General features: G+C 31.2%; 3 protein-coding genes across 3 annotated transcripts; 1 reads left to right on the forward strand and 2 right to left on the reverse strand.

The window, feature by feature from the left end:
* Positions 1-1,693: 1,693 nt before the first annotated feature.
* Positions 1,694-2,932, forward strand: LOTGIDRAFT_169244 (hypothetical protein; the record flags this gene model as incomplete). Its single annotated transcript, XM_009067557.1, has 2 exons — positions 1,694-1,727; positions 2,613-2,932. 2 exons carry the CDS (start codon positions 1,694-1,696, stop codon positions 2,930-2,932), a joined length of 354 nt encoding a protein of 117 aa, XP_009065805.1.
* Positions 2,933-3,134: 202 nt separating this feature from the next.
* On the reverse strand, positions 3,135-3,338 carry LOTGIDRAFT_133186 (hypothetical protein; the record flags this gene model as incomplete). The annotated part of the gene is made up of 1 exon (XM_009067558.1): positions 3,135-3,338. A coding segment is annotated over one exon (204 nt), but the record flags the coding sequence as incomplete, so codon positions are not given.
* Positions 3,339-10,439: 7,101 nt separating this feature from the next.
* Positions 10,440-20,340, reverse strand: LOTGIDRAFT_222617 (hypothetical protein; the record flags this gene model as incomplete). Its single annotated transcript, XM_009067559.1, has 11 exons — positions 20,249-20,340; positions 19,200-19,264; positions 18,305-18,443; positions 16,395-16,493; positions 15,747-15,821; positions 14,811-14,896; positions 14,306-14,514; positions 13,860-13,995; positions 13,480-13,608; positions 12,945-13,017; positions 10,440-10,516 (listed from the first exon to the last, which is right to left on the reverse strand). Exons 1-11 carry the CDS (start codon positions 20,316-20,318, stop codon positions 10,440-10,442), a joined length of 1,158 nt encoding a protein of 385 aa, XP_009065807.1. The 5' UTR covers positions 20,319-20,340.
* Positions 20,341-20,549: the final 209 nt, after the last annotated feature.

Genomic DNA, 20,549 nt, shown 5'->3' on the forward strand with positions numbered 1-20,549 from the left:
TTCCCCCCCCCCCCCCCCCCCCCCCCCCACCTCTTTGGGACGTCAACCTGGCTCCGCCACTGCAATAATGATAGTAATTTATTGAGGATTGTAAACGCAGTGGCTCAACAAGTAGGCGCCTGTGGGTTGGTGCTTTCAAGGGAATACTTTTTAACCTGAGGCCTATATGCTGCATTATCCTGCATTCTAAGACCCCTGTGTAAGTCAATTCAATGCCTGTAATGGAAGATTTAAAGATTTTCAGTCTGTAGTACATCAGATCTCCCGTGGTTGATTGCCCCAGCATAAGTTGTGAACCAATTTTTATTATATGTTAACCTTATGGATAATATTTTTTTGGAATTGGGACCCCATAGGGGTGGGGGCCCGTGGACTTGGTTCAACTAGTCCCTATAGTATTTGTGCCACTGAACATACATGTACTATATACATAACTCATGTACGCATACATAATCATATTTGAAATAATTGGAACAAAATAACGCGGCATTAGAATTGCTGAGTTTGTGCACTCGATTTGTCTATTTTTACATACAAGAAATGTCTATAAATCATCTATCTCTTATCATATATCTTGTGCAACGCATGTTTGTAACATTCTAGCACTCATTGGCAACATTCTTGACGTTTGCGTTCAATCTTAAACATAATTCCTCGAGGTAAATATTTCTTTTGACACCTGATAGTAACTGATCATTAAGCACAAAAATACTACATACGAAAAAATTATGTAAGCCTATCGATAGAAGTCATAACTTATTACGTCATTGGTAATGTGTACATGGAATATGCAGACGTACCAGACAAACTACCATTCTGATAGGTGATACGGATAGCTGTGATGGAACCCTATCTCTTGATAAGAAAATATCCAGACTACTTTATCTCTCTGAAACTCTCTTTCTTCAAATTAAAGCTTTAGAAACGTTTTATGGGACAATTCTGAAATTTAATTAATTACGGTCAATATAAGAAGTAAACGACACCTTTGTGATACTGACTGTATTCAATAAGATAGAAGTCGTGAAACGTGAAATCGTTACTGATAAACATAAGGACAAATAGTGACCCTTGGTCGCCGAACCAAAACCAATCCTAGGATACGCGTTACACATATTAAATTAAAAGTTTATTGTAAGTTGTAGGTGGGGGTGAATAGGTTTAAGGCAATACGTTCACTTATAGAAAGTAAGAATTAGTCGTATTATCAAAGCAACTTGAATAAGATATTTGTAATTACTAGTAACAAGAGGTACAATATTTATTCATACTTGAATTGACATTATATTATTTATGTTCTTATTATAAACTTAGAGTACACTTGGACACTTATAATTCAATAATAAGTCAAAGGGCATTTGCCAGTGTGTACATTTATTTAATGGGTCATACATATATTAACCTCTTAAAAAAACCAATTTCAAATGAGATCAAATACATATAGATATAGAATATATGTACGATCTTATCATTAACTACAGAGTATTTTCGTACATGTTGTTGTTTGAAGGGTTACCCGAGACATCGAATCTAACCCTTGATCCACCATGAAATCATTACTTCATATCTGTCGAGGATACCGTTTTAGGATATAAATACTATAAACTATAATATTATAGAAGCTTTCCATCATTAATGTCCCCCAAAAACACCTCTTTAAACACACTTTTCGATCTCAACTCGAAGTGAAGACATGGGAATAATTTCTAATTGTCCAACTTCAGTGGGTATGAAGGCTGAATCATATAGGTTGAAACAATGAGTAACAATATGTTTTTTTTTAGGTTCTGTTTTAATATTTCTATTTCTATATCGCTCTACAATTGATTAACAATTGAATTTAAGAGTGAAAATTTGACATGGTTACATTTTGTTGTATGAAGAGTAAAACGAGAGTTTTAGTGGATTGGCAGGAACCACAGACGTCTAAAAATTGGAACGGTATAATTCGATGATATCAATATCCCCGATACATTTTAAAAGTTTAGAAAACCTCTTTACACTCCCTTTAAGAAAACATTTTCTGTCATGCAATAAGAACATAAACCATGTGTATAAAATATATGTTAGTCTGTGACTTAATTCTCTGTTGACCAATAAAAGATAAAATTGTTCTAGTTTACAGAATTTCACAATAGTCGCATTCAAGGGCTCACCGAAATTATTTAGTGTACTCTTAAACGCTTCAAGTAAATAGAAAATAAACAGTGTTTTGAATCAAGATTTATAAAATGGATCGAAAAGATTAGACTGACATACGAATAATTCTCGAAACATTCGTTTTTGCTTAGTTTAAACATATAACCTATGGAAAATCAAAAGACAACTTTATGATTTGAAAAGTCTTGAGATTCCATAAAAGTTTAACAATATATGTTATGAACAGAAGGTGAAAGTTGCAAGACTAAAGTACGATATTTCCTACAGAGTTAATAAAGAGAATCGATAGATATAGTCAATTATAGCATTCAATAATAAACTAGAAACATATGGTACTCTTATAAAAATTATTGTCAAGTTTCAACTGTTATTTATAACTCATATCGTATATTCATGGCCTATTTTGTACAGCAATACAATACATGGGGGTGGGATATGACATCTTTTTTCAGATATCATCGACCTCGGAACTTTTGATGATGAAGCTTGTTGTGACTGTGATGAAACTTGTCATGGGTTTGATGAAACTTGTCATGGGTTTGATGAAACTTGTCATGGGTTTGATGAATCTGGTAATGAGTTTGATGAAACTTTTAATGGGTTTGACGAGTTTGATGAAACTTGTAATGAGTTTGATGAAACTTGTAATGAGTTTGATGAAACTTGTAATGAGTTTGATGAAACTTGTAATGAGTTTGATGAATCTTGTAATGAGTTTGATGAAACATGCCATGTGTTTGATGAAACTTGTCATGAGTTTAATGAAATTTAATGAGTTTGAAGAAATTAGTTTTGGGAATTTTGAAACTGTTATGTTTTGATGAAACTTTTAATGAGTTAGATAAAACATGTCATAATTTTGATAAGACGTGGCATGTGTTTGATGAAACTTGTCATGAGTTTTATAAAATATTTAATGAGTTTGATGAAACTTGTCATGTGTTTGGTGAAACTTATCATGAGTTTAATGAAATTTAATGAGTTTGATGAAACTTGTAATGAGTTTGATGAAACTTGTAATGGGTTTGACGAGTTTGATGAAACTTGTAATGAGTTTGATGAAACTTGTAATGAGTTTGATGAAACTTGTAATGAGTTTGGTGAAACTTGTAATGAGTTTGATGAATCTTGTAATGAGTTTGATGAAACATGCCATGTGTTTGATGAAACTTGTCATGAGTTTAATGAAATTTAATCAGTTTGAAGAAATTAGTTTTGGGAATTTTGAAACTGTTATGTTTTGATGAAACTTTTAATGAGTTAGATAAAACATGTCATAATTTTGATAAGACGTGGCATGTGTTTGATGAAACTTGTCATGAGTTTTATGAAATATTTAATGAGTTTGATGAAACTTGTCATGTGTTTGGTGAAACTTATCATGAGTTTAATGAAATTTAATGAGTTTGATGAAACTTGTCATGAGTGTCAGCAACTGTAAAAATTGACAAGTATCGTCTAAAAAGCAACACTTTTGTAAGTTCTGATCAAATTATCTTCTCTCAAGCAACCCTCGGGAACAAGAACGTGCCCATGCATTTACAGTCTAGTGACAAGATAGACGGAATGTGAAATTTCGCTATGTACGGTTCTTAGTTTTGATAAATTGCTTAGCAACGATTTGTAATTCACGAAGCAGTAAAAGTTACATACATACATACATACATACATACATACATAACATAACATAACATAACATAACATAACATAACATAACATAACATAACATAACATAATATAACATAACATAACATAACATAACATAACATAACATACATACATACATACAAGGTGGTAATATGCTAATGTCAATGTGACAGATTTAATGGATCTTTAAAGGTCATGTAGGTCATGTAATAAATTGCAGAATATGTGTTCCATGCTACTAATGGATATCACACTAAAATGATTAAAACCATAATTTCATATTTAACAAATACGCTTTCATATTCAAGGAGATTAGAGCGACTCGATGTTACGAACTTTTCAACAATTCTATAACCTCATTACTATACTTTGCACAAGTTGCAGAAGAGTGCTTTCAGTTCAAACGAGACTTTAAGTAGATCACTCTGCTATCTTCGAGAATCGTTGGAACCAGAGTTATAATCAGGCCGTAGCCAGACTGGATGGTTCAGAGTGGAGGGGCAATGGTGTATGGTGTTTACTTGCAGTAATGAAATAGATCGGTTATCAGAATTTTTCAGGGGGGGAAATCCATTTTTGTTAGAGGCCGGGTTTTAATATGAATCTTTTCTTGAACATTTTTGGATCAAGACATTGACCTCCAACCACATTGGAACTTCAAAATGAAGCAAAATTGTAGTCCGAATCTGCTATAAAACATGGGACTGATTCCACTGTTACATCGAAGTACTTAAACCAGGAATTAAAGAGACAATTCAGAAATACTTCTCTGACTATTAATTAGACGAGCCCGTCATTGTCTGTGGGGACGTTGTACTTATAATAAAACAATTATAACATTCATGAAACTAGATATATGCAAGAGAGGCAGTTGTCACAGTGAATTTACTCCTTCGGGAATACAATGAAATACCATTACCAGAATAATCCTATTTCAAACAACCAGAGATAGACGGAAAACTTTGAAAAATATCGACTTTCTTGTGTCGAACTTGTGCGCTCTAGCATAAACTTGCGAGGAGGATTTGACTGATCAATGCAGCCAACGTAGATTGCGTTATTTGCAACTTTCCATTGATATTACCCGTGTATCCGTATCCTATAAATAAACAATATTTGAAGTTTCTATCATCTAATTTGTGATATACCTACTTTTCGAAACATCGAACAGTAATGTTACAATTTAGTTTAAAGTGGCGAATTTGACGTGAATAATTTTCAAAACTATTTATAGCCTATCTTAATCCTTGACCGAAAAATACATCAAGTTAGATCGAAACATGCTGACTTTCCTGACTTCTGGTAGATTAAGTCAACAGATGTCGACTTCCTAGGCATCATCTGTCAAAACTCAAATGATATGTCAACAACAAACAATTAGTTTCGATCCACTACATGTACTAGCAATAATGTACAGCCTGGTCCTTTACTAAGCAAGCACTTAAAGTAAGCAGCCAATTTCAAGCATTCTCAAAAGCGTGCTTAATGCGACAGATTCGCCAGGTTGACTTCGATCTTGATTATATGTAAATAGTCTTCAGAAGTTCTAGAGAAATGTACTAAGATCCACTAAGATTTCGTTTAATTTTTCGTAAATGCGGATAATTCGTTACACACAATGGATTTGAAGGCTCAACTTTCGATGGTGATCTTAATAACGCTATAACTGATTAGCTTACCAAAAATAAATTCCGTTTCTGTGACTAAGGTACAATTGGTCAAGCGGATAGCAAACCTGTAGCTTTAATACAAGTTAGACCGTATTTACATGCATATGAAAATCAAAGTACCATTATCATTCAATTTGACCTTAAATACATAGATCGTAAATAGAATAGTCATTAGGAAATCTGAAGTGTCGTCACTATAAACATGCTAATATTCAGTCTGTGTTTCAACATTACATAATAGCATGCAGCTGTGTTTAATAAAATAACATTGTAGGCATATTAAAATATCAATACAGGAACATGTTGTGTGTATTAAGTTATTGTGTTTGTAGTGTTGGAACACAGTGTGAGTCCATCGCGCATCCATAGGTTTATTGTTTACATTAAATTATTTTAAACAATCGATGTAGTAAAAGTGCATTATGTGCATAATATTCATAAAATAATTTATATGTAAGTTTGAAAGTTAATTATCATTGCAGGTGATCCAAGTTATGTTCACAGATGCAACCTAAATCAATTCTACAGATAAAGTAAAAAAATTCAAATGTAATTTATTTGATTAAAAAAACAACATTTATTTACCTTTTACAGTTATTTAATTTATATCCTTTTACAATTCACTATAAAGTTGTAAAAAAAACTTTGTCCAAAAAAAATTTATTTACCCACACGCCATCAACATATCTGATAATATTAATTAAACTGTAGAAGTAAAGACGTAAATAAAACACTCAATAATTGAATGAAATGTTTGGTATATCTAGGTGAAAACAGGTGTATAGTGTTTTACCACAAATTGTACGTACTCACGTCAGTCGAGTTACTCGACATTTACTACCAAGTATTGAGTGAACATCGTGTTGGACGCTTGCAGTGTTCTTATTGGAGCTGTGAGAAATCAATAGTTATCAACTATATACGTCATTTAGCTTAGAAAGGCTATCACTTCTCAGTGGTCCTACAAGGTTTTTTTTCTGACATTGAAACGCATGTAGTCGTTCTGGTGGGACAATAAATCGGACAGGCTGTGTATGTTTAAGATCCCTCAAACATGCATGACGTTCGCCGTCGTCATTAGCTCAATAAAATGCATACAAGTAGGACGTAAAACTCCATTCATTTCATATCTGACAATCTGTATCGACCCGACATGATTTGATCAATAAACAGGATTTTGCTAGTTCACCGATACTTTGCCTTCCCCCACCAATCGGTCATTAAGCAAGTCACACAAGATTGTGGTGTCGCAGAGTCTATTTGGGATGGAATGATGTTTGGCGCGATTCCGATATCTAACCTTAGTGAGAGAACAAGCAATTTCAGCCAATTGGTCTGTAGCCGATCCAATGTCACTTATGTTGATGGTCAGTCGTCAAGCCATAAAGCTTGCTGCAGCTTAGGAACCTCTTATAATAAGTCAGTTTATCATTCTGTATCCACAAAAGTAGATAAGATCAAGTTTGACATCAGAGACCAACAAGTTACAAAGGGCGTTGCAATGTTGGGAATGATTCAGATAGTTCATCTATAGACGCTCAGATCGCCCCATGACTAAGATTCTTGACAGTTAATTACCCAAGAGGTAGCCAACGTTTATCGCTGTATGCTTCCCAACTGTTAGTTATTTAAAGAGATTGTAAAGAGGTATTTTCTAAATTTTGTATGCTGTAGTTCCTGCAATTTCACTAAAACTAAAAGTTTACCCTCGCAAAATTTGCTGGTATCACATAAGACCTTTGGGGAGGTGATGCCATAAAACTTTAAGTTTAAGTAGAATTGCTAAAACCACAGAAATCTGATAGAAAATTGGAAAGGTACAAATTGATGCTATCATTGTCCCCCATAGACATACACAATTTGGAAAACCTCTTTACAATCCCTTTAAGATATTGAAGATCACTAGTGCGTGTGAGAATCCGGTCTCTCCACTGCAGGTGTGATTTTTCTCGGTAAGTTTTATGGATTTCACAAAGGCGTTTGACCCAGTAAACCAAAGCAGATTTCTGTCAATTTGCAATCTGTTCCCACTCCGAATGTTACTTTTCAATAAAACACAAATGAATTCATTTTGAAATTTCTTTAACAAGAACATTCAATATCAATAAAACACAAACACAGATATTAATATTGGAATAAACAATCAATAATCACTTTACACAATCACTAACATGCCTTATTTATTATATACGTTTTACTAGACAATGTATATATTAAATTTTTAACTTATCCTGATGAATAACTTATATCTCTTAATCTGATTGTGAAAATAAACATTCACTATACAGTAAACACAGAAGAAGCAGTGATGTCTCTCAATCATTAAGCTGCGGCCACACAATTTTCAAGGGGTACATAGGCAATTCTTTCCCCCATGAAAAATGATAAAAAATTTGAATATGGAGACACCACTAAACAGCTGAACAACTGTAATTATTTTCAATTGGATACACACAATTTTTATTTTACAATTAAATAATCAAAAGGAAAGGTGCGTCATCTTTGGGAGGTTGATGTGGGTCTTGAAAATATGTAAATAGTTTTCAGTAGTACTAGAAATGTACAAAAATCACATAATTCCTAAAAACTACTTCTAACTAGGAATTTTACTCATTATTTCTATACATCTTTTCTATATATAACACAGTATCTTAAAATGACGAGTCCTCAATTTAACATTCAAACGTGGATAATTCTGGACACATGTGGATTAAATTTCGAGGTGAGCTGTGGACAATATTACTGATTGGCTTAGATAAACAAATTCCTGTTTCTGAGACTAAAGTATGATTGTTCAAAAAGAATGGTGCACTTGTCCCTTTAAATATTTTGATTAAAATCAAAAGTTCAAAAAAAAATTACTAAATGATGTGGGAATTCAGACAAAGGTTTGCAAATCAGATTCTCTTTGTTACGCTTAAAACACAAATGTTTGCCTGTCTATAAAACAAAATTGATGTTAATAGCAAAATCTAAAATAGATTAAAAGTGTCAACAATAGATTTTGTTTTCAATGGGAGAAAACATTATCTCACAGATCTTCTTGTTTTAAAGCTAACCTACACAGCATAGATGAACTGATTTTATATGAACAAATTATAATTGATATTTTTGAAATAATGGTTATAGGATATGAAAATAAATTGAGGTTAATAATAACAGTTAACTAATATATGAAATGAAATGGAAATTAAGGTGCTACCTTTCCATATGAAGTGAAATGGAAATTTAGGTGCTACCTTTCCATATGAAATGAAACGGATATTTCGGTGCTACCTTTCCATATGAAATAAAATGGAAATTTAGGTCATAGCTTTCTATATGAAATAAAATGGAAATACAGCAATGTCAAGCAATATAATATCAAGAAGTTACATGATGTTTTTTTGTATTTCAGATCAAACATGTCAAATGTGAAGACACTTGGTCAAATGTGGAGAAAATTGACTTGATGTACGAGCAAAGTTGACCTTATGCAAGAGGTGTCAAAGGTCAATTATGTTGAGGTGAAATTGACCTGGTATGAAAATGTAAATAATAGATAATGGAATGTGTGGAGAAATTGTGTTTCCTTTAACAAACTGAAAATGCCAAGCTTGTTTTTTTTGTATTATTCAAGATATGAAAATTCTGTTTCATAGATAAATACTCTCACAAACTTCCTTAATAATAAATAGAATGAAATAACCTAGATACAATATGAATTTCAAAGTTTGCCTGAAAAAATAAAAAAATTGTCTGTGTAGATTGAAATCTTGATGTTAATGCTTAGAAGTTTACCAACAAATTCCTTTTTTTCTGCTCTTGCAACCTTTGATATTCAAAATTTTATAGTCTTCACAAGTTTGTTAATATAAACGACTAAAAACATAAACTAATAAACATCCTATTTTTTGCTCTGTGATCTTTGACATTCAAATTTCCTTATCATGATTTTTAAAATTTCTCCACAAATTGGTAAAGAAATGTGATTCTATAATTTATTTAAAATTCAAAAATTAAGTAAAACAGATTTTTGTGCATATTCAGGGGCTCGAACACAGATAAAAGAAGTCGATTTTGATTTGAGGTAAAATGATTGGTGATTGGCACCATATACACTAGGGCTATGAATTGGCTGTTATTCCAGACATGAACAACAAGATAGCTAAAATGTCTGTTTTAACAAGCATCTGTATGATTAGTGCCAGTCAAAATCCCAATTACAAACTAGACTAACATTGTGTTCATTATTACTAAACTACCTGGAAATAAAGTCAATTGAATCATGGACAAATAATTTTACTTTTCATAGATATTATGACTGTTGACAGAGACTGTGTAAATCAAGAGGTATTATTGGTAGTTGGTGTTTTTGGACTGTCTGATGGTACTGTTTTTATCTTGCTAGTTTCATCGCTATTATCTTCTATTTTCTCTGTAACATCACCTAGAAATATAAAGTGAGAGATATTCATCAGTACTGTCCCAAGATACAAAACTTTCATTTCATTTCTCATTTTTTATAAAGGTAGAACACATTAATAGACTTTCATTAATTTAAAATAGTCAGTCCTGATAGATCTTGTGTTGCCTTGGTTTTAACAGAAGGCAATTTTCAGCTAAATCTTGGATGTCACCTCTAATATGGTTCTCTGCAAAAACATTATCTATGAGTTTTTTTTTTCATATTTGTTGTTAAATTGTCAATGAACTATCTTGCTCCATGCTGTTGACGAGTGTTTTGGATATAAAATCCTCATCAGGATGGCTAGTTTAGAAGTTAAAGGGGATTAAGTTTCCAATATACTGACTGACTGATGTATAATGAAAAAATAGAAATGTAATGTCATTAGCCTTTGGCTTATTAAATTTATTTTGAATGATGTTTTGACATTTAAAAGAGATTAAACCAAGTAAAAAACAGCTTATATACCTAATTGAACATCTTTCAAATTCTTTCCCAGATCTTCAGTTTCCTTCTTACTTTTTTCTAATTCTTCTTCTTTTTTGCTTAGCTTTTTCTTTTGCCATCATTTCTTGATTTTTCTTGTAAACCACTGAAGTTATCAAAAATAGCCATAAAAAATGAAAAATGAAAGGCCATGATTTACCATTTTCAGGGGTTGATTTGGGTCTTCAATATAATTAAATAATCTTTAGAAGTGCTAGAACCGTACAAATATACTTCAAACTAAAAATTTCACTTTAGGTGAAGTATCAAGAAAACGGATCAGAATTTTAACATTAAAACACAGATAATTCTGGATACACATGGATTTGAAGGCTCAAATTTCGACAGTTAGCTGTGAACACTGTTTAGTACAGTTAAAAAATGTCTGTTCTGAGACAAAGGTATGAAATAACTTTAAAACAGATTCAACTTGTTATACCAGTACCAATGACTACAATTTGGTTTGCATGCTAAAGTTGTAATCGGGCTTAGTTTTACTGGCAAAAACTAGAACCACAGAATTCAGATAGGAAATCAAAATGGTACATAAGCTAGAAAAACTCTTCAAAATCTGTAAATTTTATGTTATGTTTTCAAGGCACGAAAAATAATTTTCAGTTCTTTTTGCCAAAGTTTAACTAAAATACACCAGATTTAACATAACATATTTTTCAACTGGAAAATATTTTTATCTTTGTCTATGAAGTATGTTCAATCAGTTACAGAACATAATAATAGTTTTACATTTTACATAGATAATAAATCAATATCTACAGGTATAGTAAACTCATAGCTACTCAAAGAGATTATTACTTCTAGTAATTACAACTTTCAATTCTTCTACAACATTTCATTATGAGGTACATAGGTACTGTTTAAATATATTAAATTCATTCTAATTAAAATAAAGACTCATGTATTTTTTTTTTAAATTCTGGAAAGAAATTTCCATCCAAATGACAAACCGTTTGAAAAACACGGGCCTGATCTAGCTATTACGGTCATACTATTTTGAACTTTTAACTTTTATTTTTATAAAGGCCATTTTTTTCCAAAGTAGATGACTAATGAGAAGCCACTATCAGAAACCAGTGCCAGCATGGAATGAGCTATTTAGTACTTGTTACTATCTCTTGATGCATTTTGAACATTCGTTGATCATTCATAAGTTCTATTAGTAGGGATGCAGACTGCAAATAGGTCAGTTGTCTGAATATTGCATAGTGTGAAACTCTGAGTAACAATGTAATTCAAGTTCTGTTTTAATATTTCTATATCACTCTATAATTGATATATTCAGCACTATTTTAACAGTGAAAATATTTTTATTATTATAGAATTACAAATATATTATTGTTTCAACCAAACAAAGTATCCTACAGGTTTTAAGAAACCTTTTCAATTTCATCAAAAAAAAATTTCTTAAATAAAATGACATGGTAGCTTTAAACATAAAAACTCAACCTTTGCTTTTTTCCTAACAAAGAACTGGTAGACAATAGAAATAATTGTGCAATCTAATCAATCAATTCTTGAGAAAATGTTTCTAATGATGTCTTGGATAAATAGAAAGAAAACAGAAAAGAGTAGTAATTTAAATAGATTGATTTTGAGTGGATACAAAAATTTTTCAAAACAAGCAAAAATCAGTAATTTTCATATATAAGTGATAATATTCCAATAAGTGTCAAAGTTACATGTATTTATTGATTATACTTCAAAGTGATCATTATTTTTTTTTTTTTGTAGAATTTCACTCAATAAAAGCAAGTTACAGTAATTAAAATCAATTCAAAAGCTACATTGTTATTTTATATAATAACTTGAATAACATTTTACAAGTTTTTAATTAATTATGTATTTGACACAATGTGGTATTTATTGATTTAGACACAAGTATCTAATTTAAAAACACATGGAACGTGTACTTTGCTACAGAATTTTGAAAAATTCCATTTCTATGTCTTTTCTATCAAACGTGAGAAATCTGGGTTATGTGTGACATTAAGGTTTTGAAGTTGAATTTTTAACTCTTATATCCTTTTCAAAACTGCAATAACCACCTTTCTTATATCACAGATTGCAGCAATTGGAAAGTACAGTCCAAATTACACACACAGTCAAATTCTTTTTGACCGACCGACAGACATATTTTGTTGCAGTTGTGCATAGATGAAATGGAACAAGATGATTGAGTCTACTGTATACAACTGATGTCATTAACAGATATTCAGAAAATCTTGAAAAAGAGTGATTCATCTTTTTTACTTTAAAACACAGATAATTATGGATACACATTGCTAAGAAGTTTCAAATTTTGACTGTAACCTGTGAAAACAAGATCCATTTAGCTTAGCTGAACCATTCTCATTTCTGTGACTGAGGTATGGTCTGTGTAAATTTACAATAATCTTTTGTAATTAAACATTTAGCCTATAAAAGTAAATTTGCACGTGACATGGTCTGTTGCTTATTGAGATAAAACAGATAACTCACTAGCAATACAACATGTTCAATTAATATAAATAACTTACGTGCTAATGTTTTACAGAATTTTTTATGAGTAGACCAGTGAAGTTTTTGACAAGGCTGACCACAATATTGAAGCTGATGAAGAAATAAAAATATAATAGTTATAAGGTCAGGTTAATGTCTGCTATTGTCTGTTTCTAGCTAACTCATACTGCAGACTTTTAATCATTATTTAAGTCTTTTCAAAATAATCAAGAATAAGTGTTCATCAATTTATCTTTTAGCTATGTTATAACAATTATTTTTTTGCACTGTTTCACTTTATATAGAAAAGGTCTAGCTCATCAAAATTAAGCAAATCGATGAAATTCTAGAACATTGTACCGCCTAGTCATTTTGGAATTGATTTTCAAATGAAACACATCTTTAAATCGGGTATTTTTTCCTGTATTAAGTGTGTAAATTTCAAGCTACATGATCTGGAATAATGATGCAAATTCATCAATCTGTTCCAAACCACAAAATTCCCATCAATATCCAAGCATCACAATGAGAAAATGACTAAGAAGTAAAGAGTTATGATAGACCAATACTTACATATTTACAAACTGAACAAGATTTGACGGCATTTCTTTCACCACAAGTAGCACAAACATCTTCAGCCATAGCAAACTGATTACCATTAACACCAGCTATTAGTGATGATAGAGCTGTTGGTGTATCACCCTGTAATATTAGCATTGTAAATCAAATTCAATAGGTTAACTCCTTACAGCACACTGATCCTCCTGTGACTCCCCTTAAACCATGGGAGGATTGCGTGAATCACTTGTAAGTTTTTTAATCTTCAATATAGAATTTAAGGTGAGATGAGATATTTAATGTTCATTTGAACAGCTAATTCTGCAAATTGAGGTTTACTTTCCACTTAATGAGAATGTGCCTATCACTTCCAATAAAATTTATTAGTTACTTACAATTTTAACTGAAGATATCTGTCTAACCAAAGTCTGGAATAATTGTGAATCAACATAGGGAAACTCTTTTAATGACTGACGAACTACTCTTTCAGCAAACTCAGGGAAACCATCTTGATCACGTCCCTTCACTAAACTAGAAATATATTGAATATTGATGATGTTATCATACTGTACAGAGAGGAAGGGAGATAATTATATTAATTTTCTGCATTAACAGACCACAATGATTAAGCATTTGTTAAATATCTTTAAAGAATTGAATTGTTTTTTTAGCCTTTGCATGTGTATCAGAAAATTTCTTCCTGGATTAAACTGGATTAAAAGATCCAAATGTATCTTCTTGACCTGAATTGAACCCTTGACCTTGGGGTCAAGCATGTAAACATTTACTTCACCGAGCAACCATTACTCCATCTTATTGAGAGAGAGAGAGATATATGTACCTTTTTATCCAGAATTGAAGATTATCATTTTTGTCATCATGAGATTTTCTAGCTAGGCGTATAATAGTAGTGAAATAATGTAGTTTAACGGCCATAACATCATTAGTATCTCTAGCCTTCATATTCTTCTCTACCAATATATCTAATACTTTACATACTTTATAGGATTCATTGACTAGTATCATATTATCACGTAAATACATTGATACCTGAAATAATAAATACTTTATATGATTCATTGACTAGTATCATATTATCACGTAAATACATTGATACCTGAAATAATAAATACTTTATATGATTTATTCACTAGTATCATTTATTATGTAAATACATTGATACCTGAAATAATAAATACTTTATATGATTTATTCACTAGTATCATTTATTATGTAAATACATTGATACCTGAAATAATAAATTTCTTTACTTACTTTATTAAGCTTTGTTATTAATATAGCATTATATTAGAGATTTAGAGAAGGGTATACAAAAATGAACCCACCTTAACAGGGTGTAGATTAACAGAATTGACCAGACCTAATAATGGTTCTAATGTTTCTAGTGGTAATTTACCTTCTGTTTCTAAACCTACATTAAAAATAAAAAATAGAAATATATCAGAACAATGACAGATACAATAGAATTTTTATATAACTTTTTTTTTAAATTTTGCTATAAACCTTCAAAAACTTGGTTCAATATATCAAAATATGTCCATAAAAGTATATCGCAACTTTGCTTTTATGAATGAGAATAGCATGAAGTATATTACATAAGCAAAGAAAGATAAAAGACTTGATTTATGCTCAAGCAACATGACAAATATTACATTATTTATTACAATAACAGCTATATATTATTTATGTCTTTCCTTAATAATAATAACAGATTGACTCTTGTTAAGGTACATCTTTTTATAATAGGAAGCTCGTGAGAAATCTTGCTAATTACAATTTTTCTAATTAGCTTCAAGAAATCTGATTAATCAATACTTATAACTATAATCAACTAATTAGTTCTTAGTATTGTACTATTATGATTATCTATATTCAAGCCTGGTTGTCAAAGCTCTTACATTGAACTGATTTCAACCCAACTCAAGGATGCCTTGTATTTAAAGGCCATAGATCAACATTTTCCCATGTGGATTTGGATCTTGAATATATGTAGTACTGCATCAAAATTACATAATCCCTTCAAATATACCTCAAACTAGAAATTTCACTTCCTCTTTCTATGTATTATCTATGTCATTTTAACTTTCAAACAAGAATAAGTCTGTACACACATGGATTTGAAATTTAGACTGTGAGCTAACAAAATTCCCATTTCTCAGTGGTAAAATTGGTCAAAAGGATTGTGTTCGTCTTTTAAGCAGTCAACATAATGATGGTTTCAATGTAACCAAAAATCTTAAAAACATACAAGTTATATTTACCTTGTGGTTTAGTGTAATATTCTAATTCTGATCGTGGAAAAAAATTATTGATAGCAGACACACATTGATGTTGACCTAAAAAAAAACAAGGTTCATATTTTGCTTATTAGTTCTGCATTTATACAAACAAGATTAAGAACAATGGATAAAGATGTTTCATTACACATACAGGTAACATTCTCAAGTGATGAAACGAGTATAGTACCTGTATGTGTAATGAAACGTTGTGCTTAAAGAAATAAATAGATTCTATATCCATAACAATTGTAGTTCTTAATGCACAGTGATACTTCTAAATGTCTAATAAGGTTTACAAACAAAAAAGTTTGAAAATGAAATGAAATGAAATTATGTTTGACAGCATACCGGTAATTGGATATGATTCCATTAATCCTGAATTATGAGTTCCAATATAACCATTACGTCCTACCTTAATCATCTATTAAACTATGATCAAAATAAGATATATTTAGAGCCTAATGCATTCATTACAGAGATACAACCATTCAATATAAATCATTCAAAAACATTTTCTATAAAAAGCAGAAATTGTATTGAAACCATTTGAAAATCTATATATCCCTATAAAAAAAAACCATGGAACAAAATCGTTAATTTGATGGGACTAATTAATATTTTACTTCTTACCAACAAATGCTGCCATCTGGGTTGCTGTTTTATTAACAGAATTAATCTGGTGAATATTGGCGCCAGCCTGTAACATCATTCTGGTTACCTCCACATTTCCTGTAATATAAGGCATTGTTTCAGAAAGATTGGATCTTGTTCTACCTTGGCATTAGAATTGGAAGACTGGAAATGCCATGTGTAAATGAGAGAAATTATCCAGGACTTAAAGCCCTTAAGAGAGTAGTAATCATTCACTGAAGGTTATTCTATGAAAATAATTAAACTATATGGATTAAAATGGGAAAAATGGTACAAGAAAATATGAGAGAGATACATTGCATTTATATTTTAAGTTTTAATATTTTTCATAGATGAATTATTTTAATATGATACTATCCCTGAAATATTCAAAATATTTTTTTGATCTTTTCCAAATAAGTATATTGATAAACAGGGATAAAGTTATTATTGAAAGTTTTAGTGAGAATTACAAAATTGCTATATAACTTTGAGTCAATATTTTTGTAACCTAAATCCTCTTTATAAGTAAGACTTAGTCCAATTTCAAAGGACAAAAATGAGTAAATTTCCAATAGAAGTTGTCGCTTCAATGACTGAGTAAATGGATAAGGGTCAAACATATTAGATAGTTAACATACTATTAGATTTCTAAATAATAGGATAGTGTGGGAATCTGTATTAACTAATGTCTCATCAGTTTTTTTTTTTTAGGTAAATTGAAGTTTTGTGGGTATTTTAATGTGAAGCTTCCAAACGGTACTAGTACTGAAAGTCTTAGAATGACTTTGCATTGATACAAATATTAAGTTTTTAAATTTTCTATTTAGAATATACTGGTATAAATTTTCCTCTAAAAAATTTTCACACACAAATATTATTAAATTCTGAGTGAAAATTCTCTAAAAACTTGATGTCTTCATTTTTCATCTACAAAAGGTGATTTTAATAATCAATATTAAATTTTGAGGTTTCATTTTCTAATTCCCATGAGTATTAAGTATCAACCAAAGTGAAAAGACAGTCACATATTCAACAAAATAAGGCTAACTTTTTTTTTTAAAGGTGATTGAACAATGATGTATGAAGAAATTGGTGTCAAGAAAAACTTGTGAGTCAAGGTTCATTGAAGCATAAAATAATTTTCAACAAAATGATGGGAAAATAGAAAACTATCAGTGAAATATCAAATTTGTGTCAGTGATTAGAATTGATGGATACATAGATTACATTTGTCTTACAAGTAAGTATATTTTTTTGGTCTATATTAGTATTTAAAAGAGTTACTAAAAAATATTATCTATTTTGTGGAATTAGAGTCTCACCCTTCAGTTAAAGAAGAAAGTATAAAATTATTTTTCACTCTAGTATTACACTGTGCAGTGTACATTAGGGGAAGTTTGTCTTCAAACCAGCAGGAAGGACTTTGAAAGTGTGAGAAGTGCAAGGGGGACAGAATTGTCTATTTTGATTTAAAGGAATTCAGTTGCAAATTGACAAACAAATGCTTGAGACCTGAACCTGGCTACACCATGAACATTTCAACTGTTTAAAGGGACAGATGCGCCATTTCTTCAAAAATAAGGAATTTCACTTTCTATTTCTATGTGTTTTTTATATACGATAGAGTTATCATTTTGACTTTCAAACGCGTATAATTCTGGACACACACGGATTTGAAAGCTCAACGTCGAACTGTGAACACTATTACTGATTAGCTTAGCTAAAATATTCCCGTTTCGGAGACTAGAATAAAATTGGTCGAACAAATAGCAAAGCTGTCCCTTTAAGTGTTATTTCAGGAAACTAATTGTGGAAACATGCAATAAAGATTTGTGAACAACTGTCTGACAAGCTGATAATTAAACAGAAAACTAATTAGCATACCCTAATTAACATGTACTAATTACCTGAAAGTGCTGCAAACATCAATGTGCTGTAATTATTGTCATGATAATTACTGTTGACATCAGCTCCATGTGCTAAAAATAATTCACACAATTCTTTCTTCCCTCTAAATGCAGCATGTTGTAATGGTGTCATGCCCGTCTGCCAGAAAAAATATTAACATTGATTCAGAAATCTATGAATATCTAATTGATAGTATACTTTCTGATACATTAGGCGTATTCGACTGGTCGATTTCATTGAACATTGAGAGTTCTTAAACAATGAAATTTGTTCGATTGGTACCGTTGTGGGGTTTCGTTGAGCACGAAAACTAACAGAGTTTTTCCTTCCTTAAGACAGTCGTGTGGACACTTCAAGATGGTTGCTGGCGGGAGCCATGTTGCTGTCTTGAGAGAACACAATAAAGCATTTGAATGGTACTTTTTCCATTGAGCACTTTTACTAGAGTTAGCTTTTAGCATACCGGTACTCAACGAAATCTACCAGTCAAATAGCTCTACTACCTCTAAGTCAATTCATCTAAAGTGGCTCAACACCAAAGTAATCACCATTTGCTAGTGGTTGCGAATTAAGATAGCGGTCATAATTTGCTTCAACTGAAAGTTGTGAGTTGCAGTCGGAACTCATGATCACTTCCATTATCTGCAGCCAAACTCAACTGGTTAAATAGAGATGGTTTGAGGGCACCTTAAGGTATGATAAAGTTTAAGAATGATACAATGTCAACCTGAAAAGGAGAGTGAACTTGAGGCAAATGAGCAGAGCAAGGTAAATTACTGAGAAAGACAGAGGAAATCTCATACTTCTGACACATGTTTCGGATAAGTAACCATATAGGTCTTCATATAAATATCATCTAATATAATCTTATAAACAATGGAAAATTTATCCTACCTTGTCTAGACAGTCAACCCTTACATCTTTTTCTTTCAATAAACATTGAATCTCCTCAAACGTACCTAAAATCAAAATCATAACACTAACATTCATTTGGATTGGGTACATTCAATAACTCTAAATTTTTCATAGAGCTTATTGACATTGCCTGAATAAATTGTAAATTAATCACGTTGAAGATAGTCAACAATGGAAATAAGTGTAAACATTTTCAAAAATTAATTCATATGAAAAAATGCAATTACTACAGGTAGTGGACATAATATAACAATAAACTAAAAGTATAGAAGGCTACTTGTCAACAAAATGTAGGTCTAAACATGACAGGGAGGAAGGATAGTGAATATGATAGGCCTAGTAGTTGAATTTTTAAGCCTGCAATGAAAATCTCAGCATTGAGTCAGCATTCTAGATTAAGATTATGTTTTTCACCATTACTACCAGTTTAGAATACAATATGGTAAAATAAGGCTTTAAGGCCATGATTCTTCATTTTCGGGGGTTGGTTTAGGTCTTGAATATTTTGTAAATAGTGTTCAGAAGTACAAAAACTGCACAAAAATTGCACCATCCCCATAAATATACCTCAGACTAGAAATTTCACTTTCTATTTCTATTGTTTCAAAATAAGTTATGACAGAGCTCAAGTAGACGAGGTGTCATCAAACGCGGATAATTCTGCCTTCTGGACACACATGAATTTGATAGCTCATTTTTTCCACAGTGATCTGTGAACAGTTATTATTTACTTAGCAATAAATTGCGGTTTCGGAGCCTAAGTGCGATTGGTCAAATAGATGGTGATATCAGACTTACCCCACTCCCTCCCATTTTTTAATTTTATATCTGATTATTAAAAAAAAAAAAAACATTATTGTTGCCTGCAAATTTGCTTCAACAATAAGTTTCCTCCCTTGATAATTTCGCGAATATTCGAACAGCACCAGTTTATCGAAATGGACTCTATTTTGACAGAAAAAGGCTTCCTTGGTAAATTTTGCGACAAACAAAATGACATTGTAAATTAGTTAATAGATTATTATTACCTTTAAGTAGTTTGTCAAAGAGTTTAGTCTCATTTTCAGATAATTCGGCAAGTTTCTTTTTCACAGACATGTTGTTATTTTTCTTGATCTTCCAGTTTCAATATTGACTTCCTGTTGTAATTGCTAATCTGAATTTGGATCCTTCCTGTGGAACAATTTTGTCAGAAGTGAAAAAGAAATGTAGATAATCCACTGTTATTAATCCACAGAAGAATGTTTTTCACACATATGTTTTCAATCAAGGCTGTCATGAAACACTTTCTCAGATTTGCGGTGCGTTCTTATTATTCAGTCTTGTTAT

The sequence above is a fragment of the Lottia gigantea genome (assembly GCF_000327385.1).
Source record: "Lottia gigantea unplaced genomic scaffold LOTGIsca_83, whole genome shotgun sequence".
NCBI classification, from domain to species: domain Eukaryota; kingdom Metazoa; phylum Mollusca; class Gastropoda; family Lottiidae; genus Lottia; species Lottia gigantea.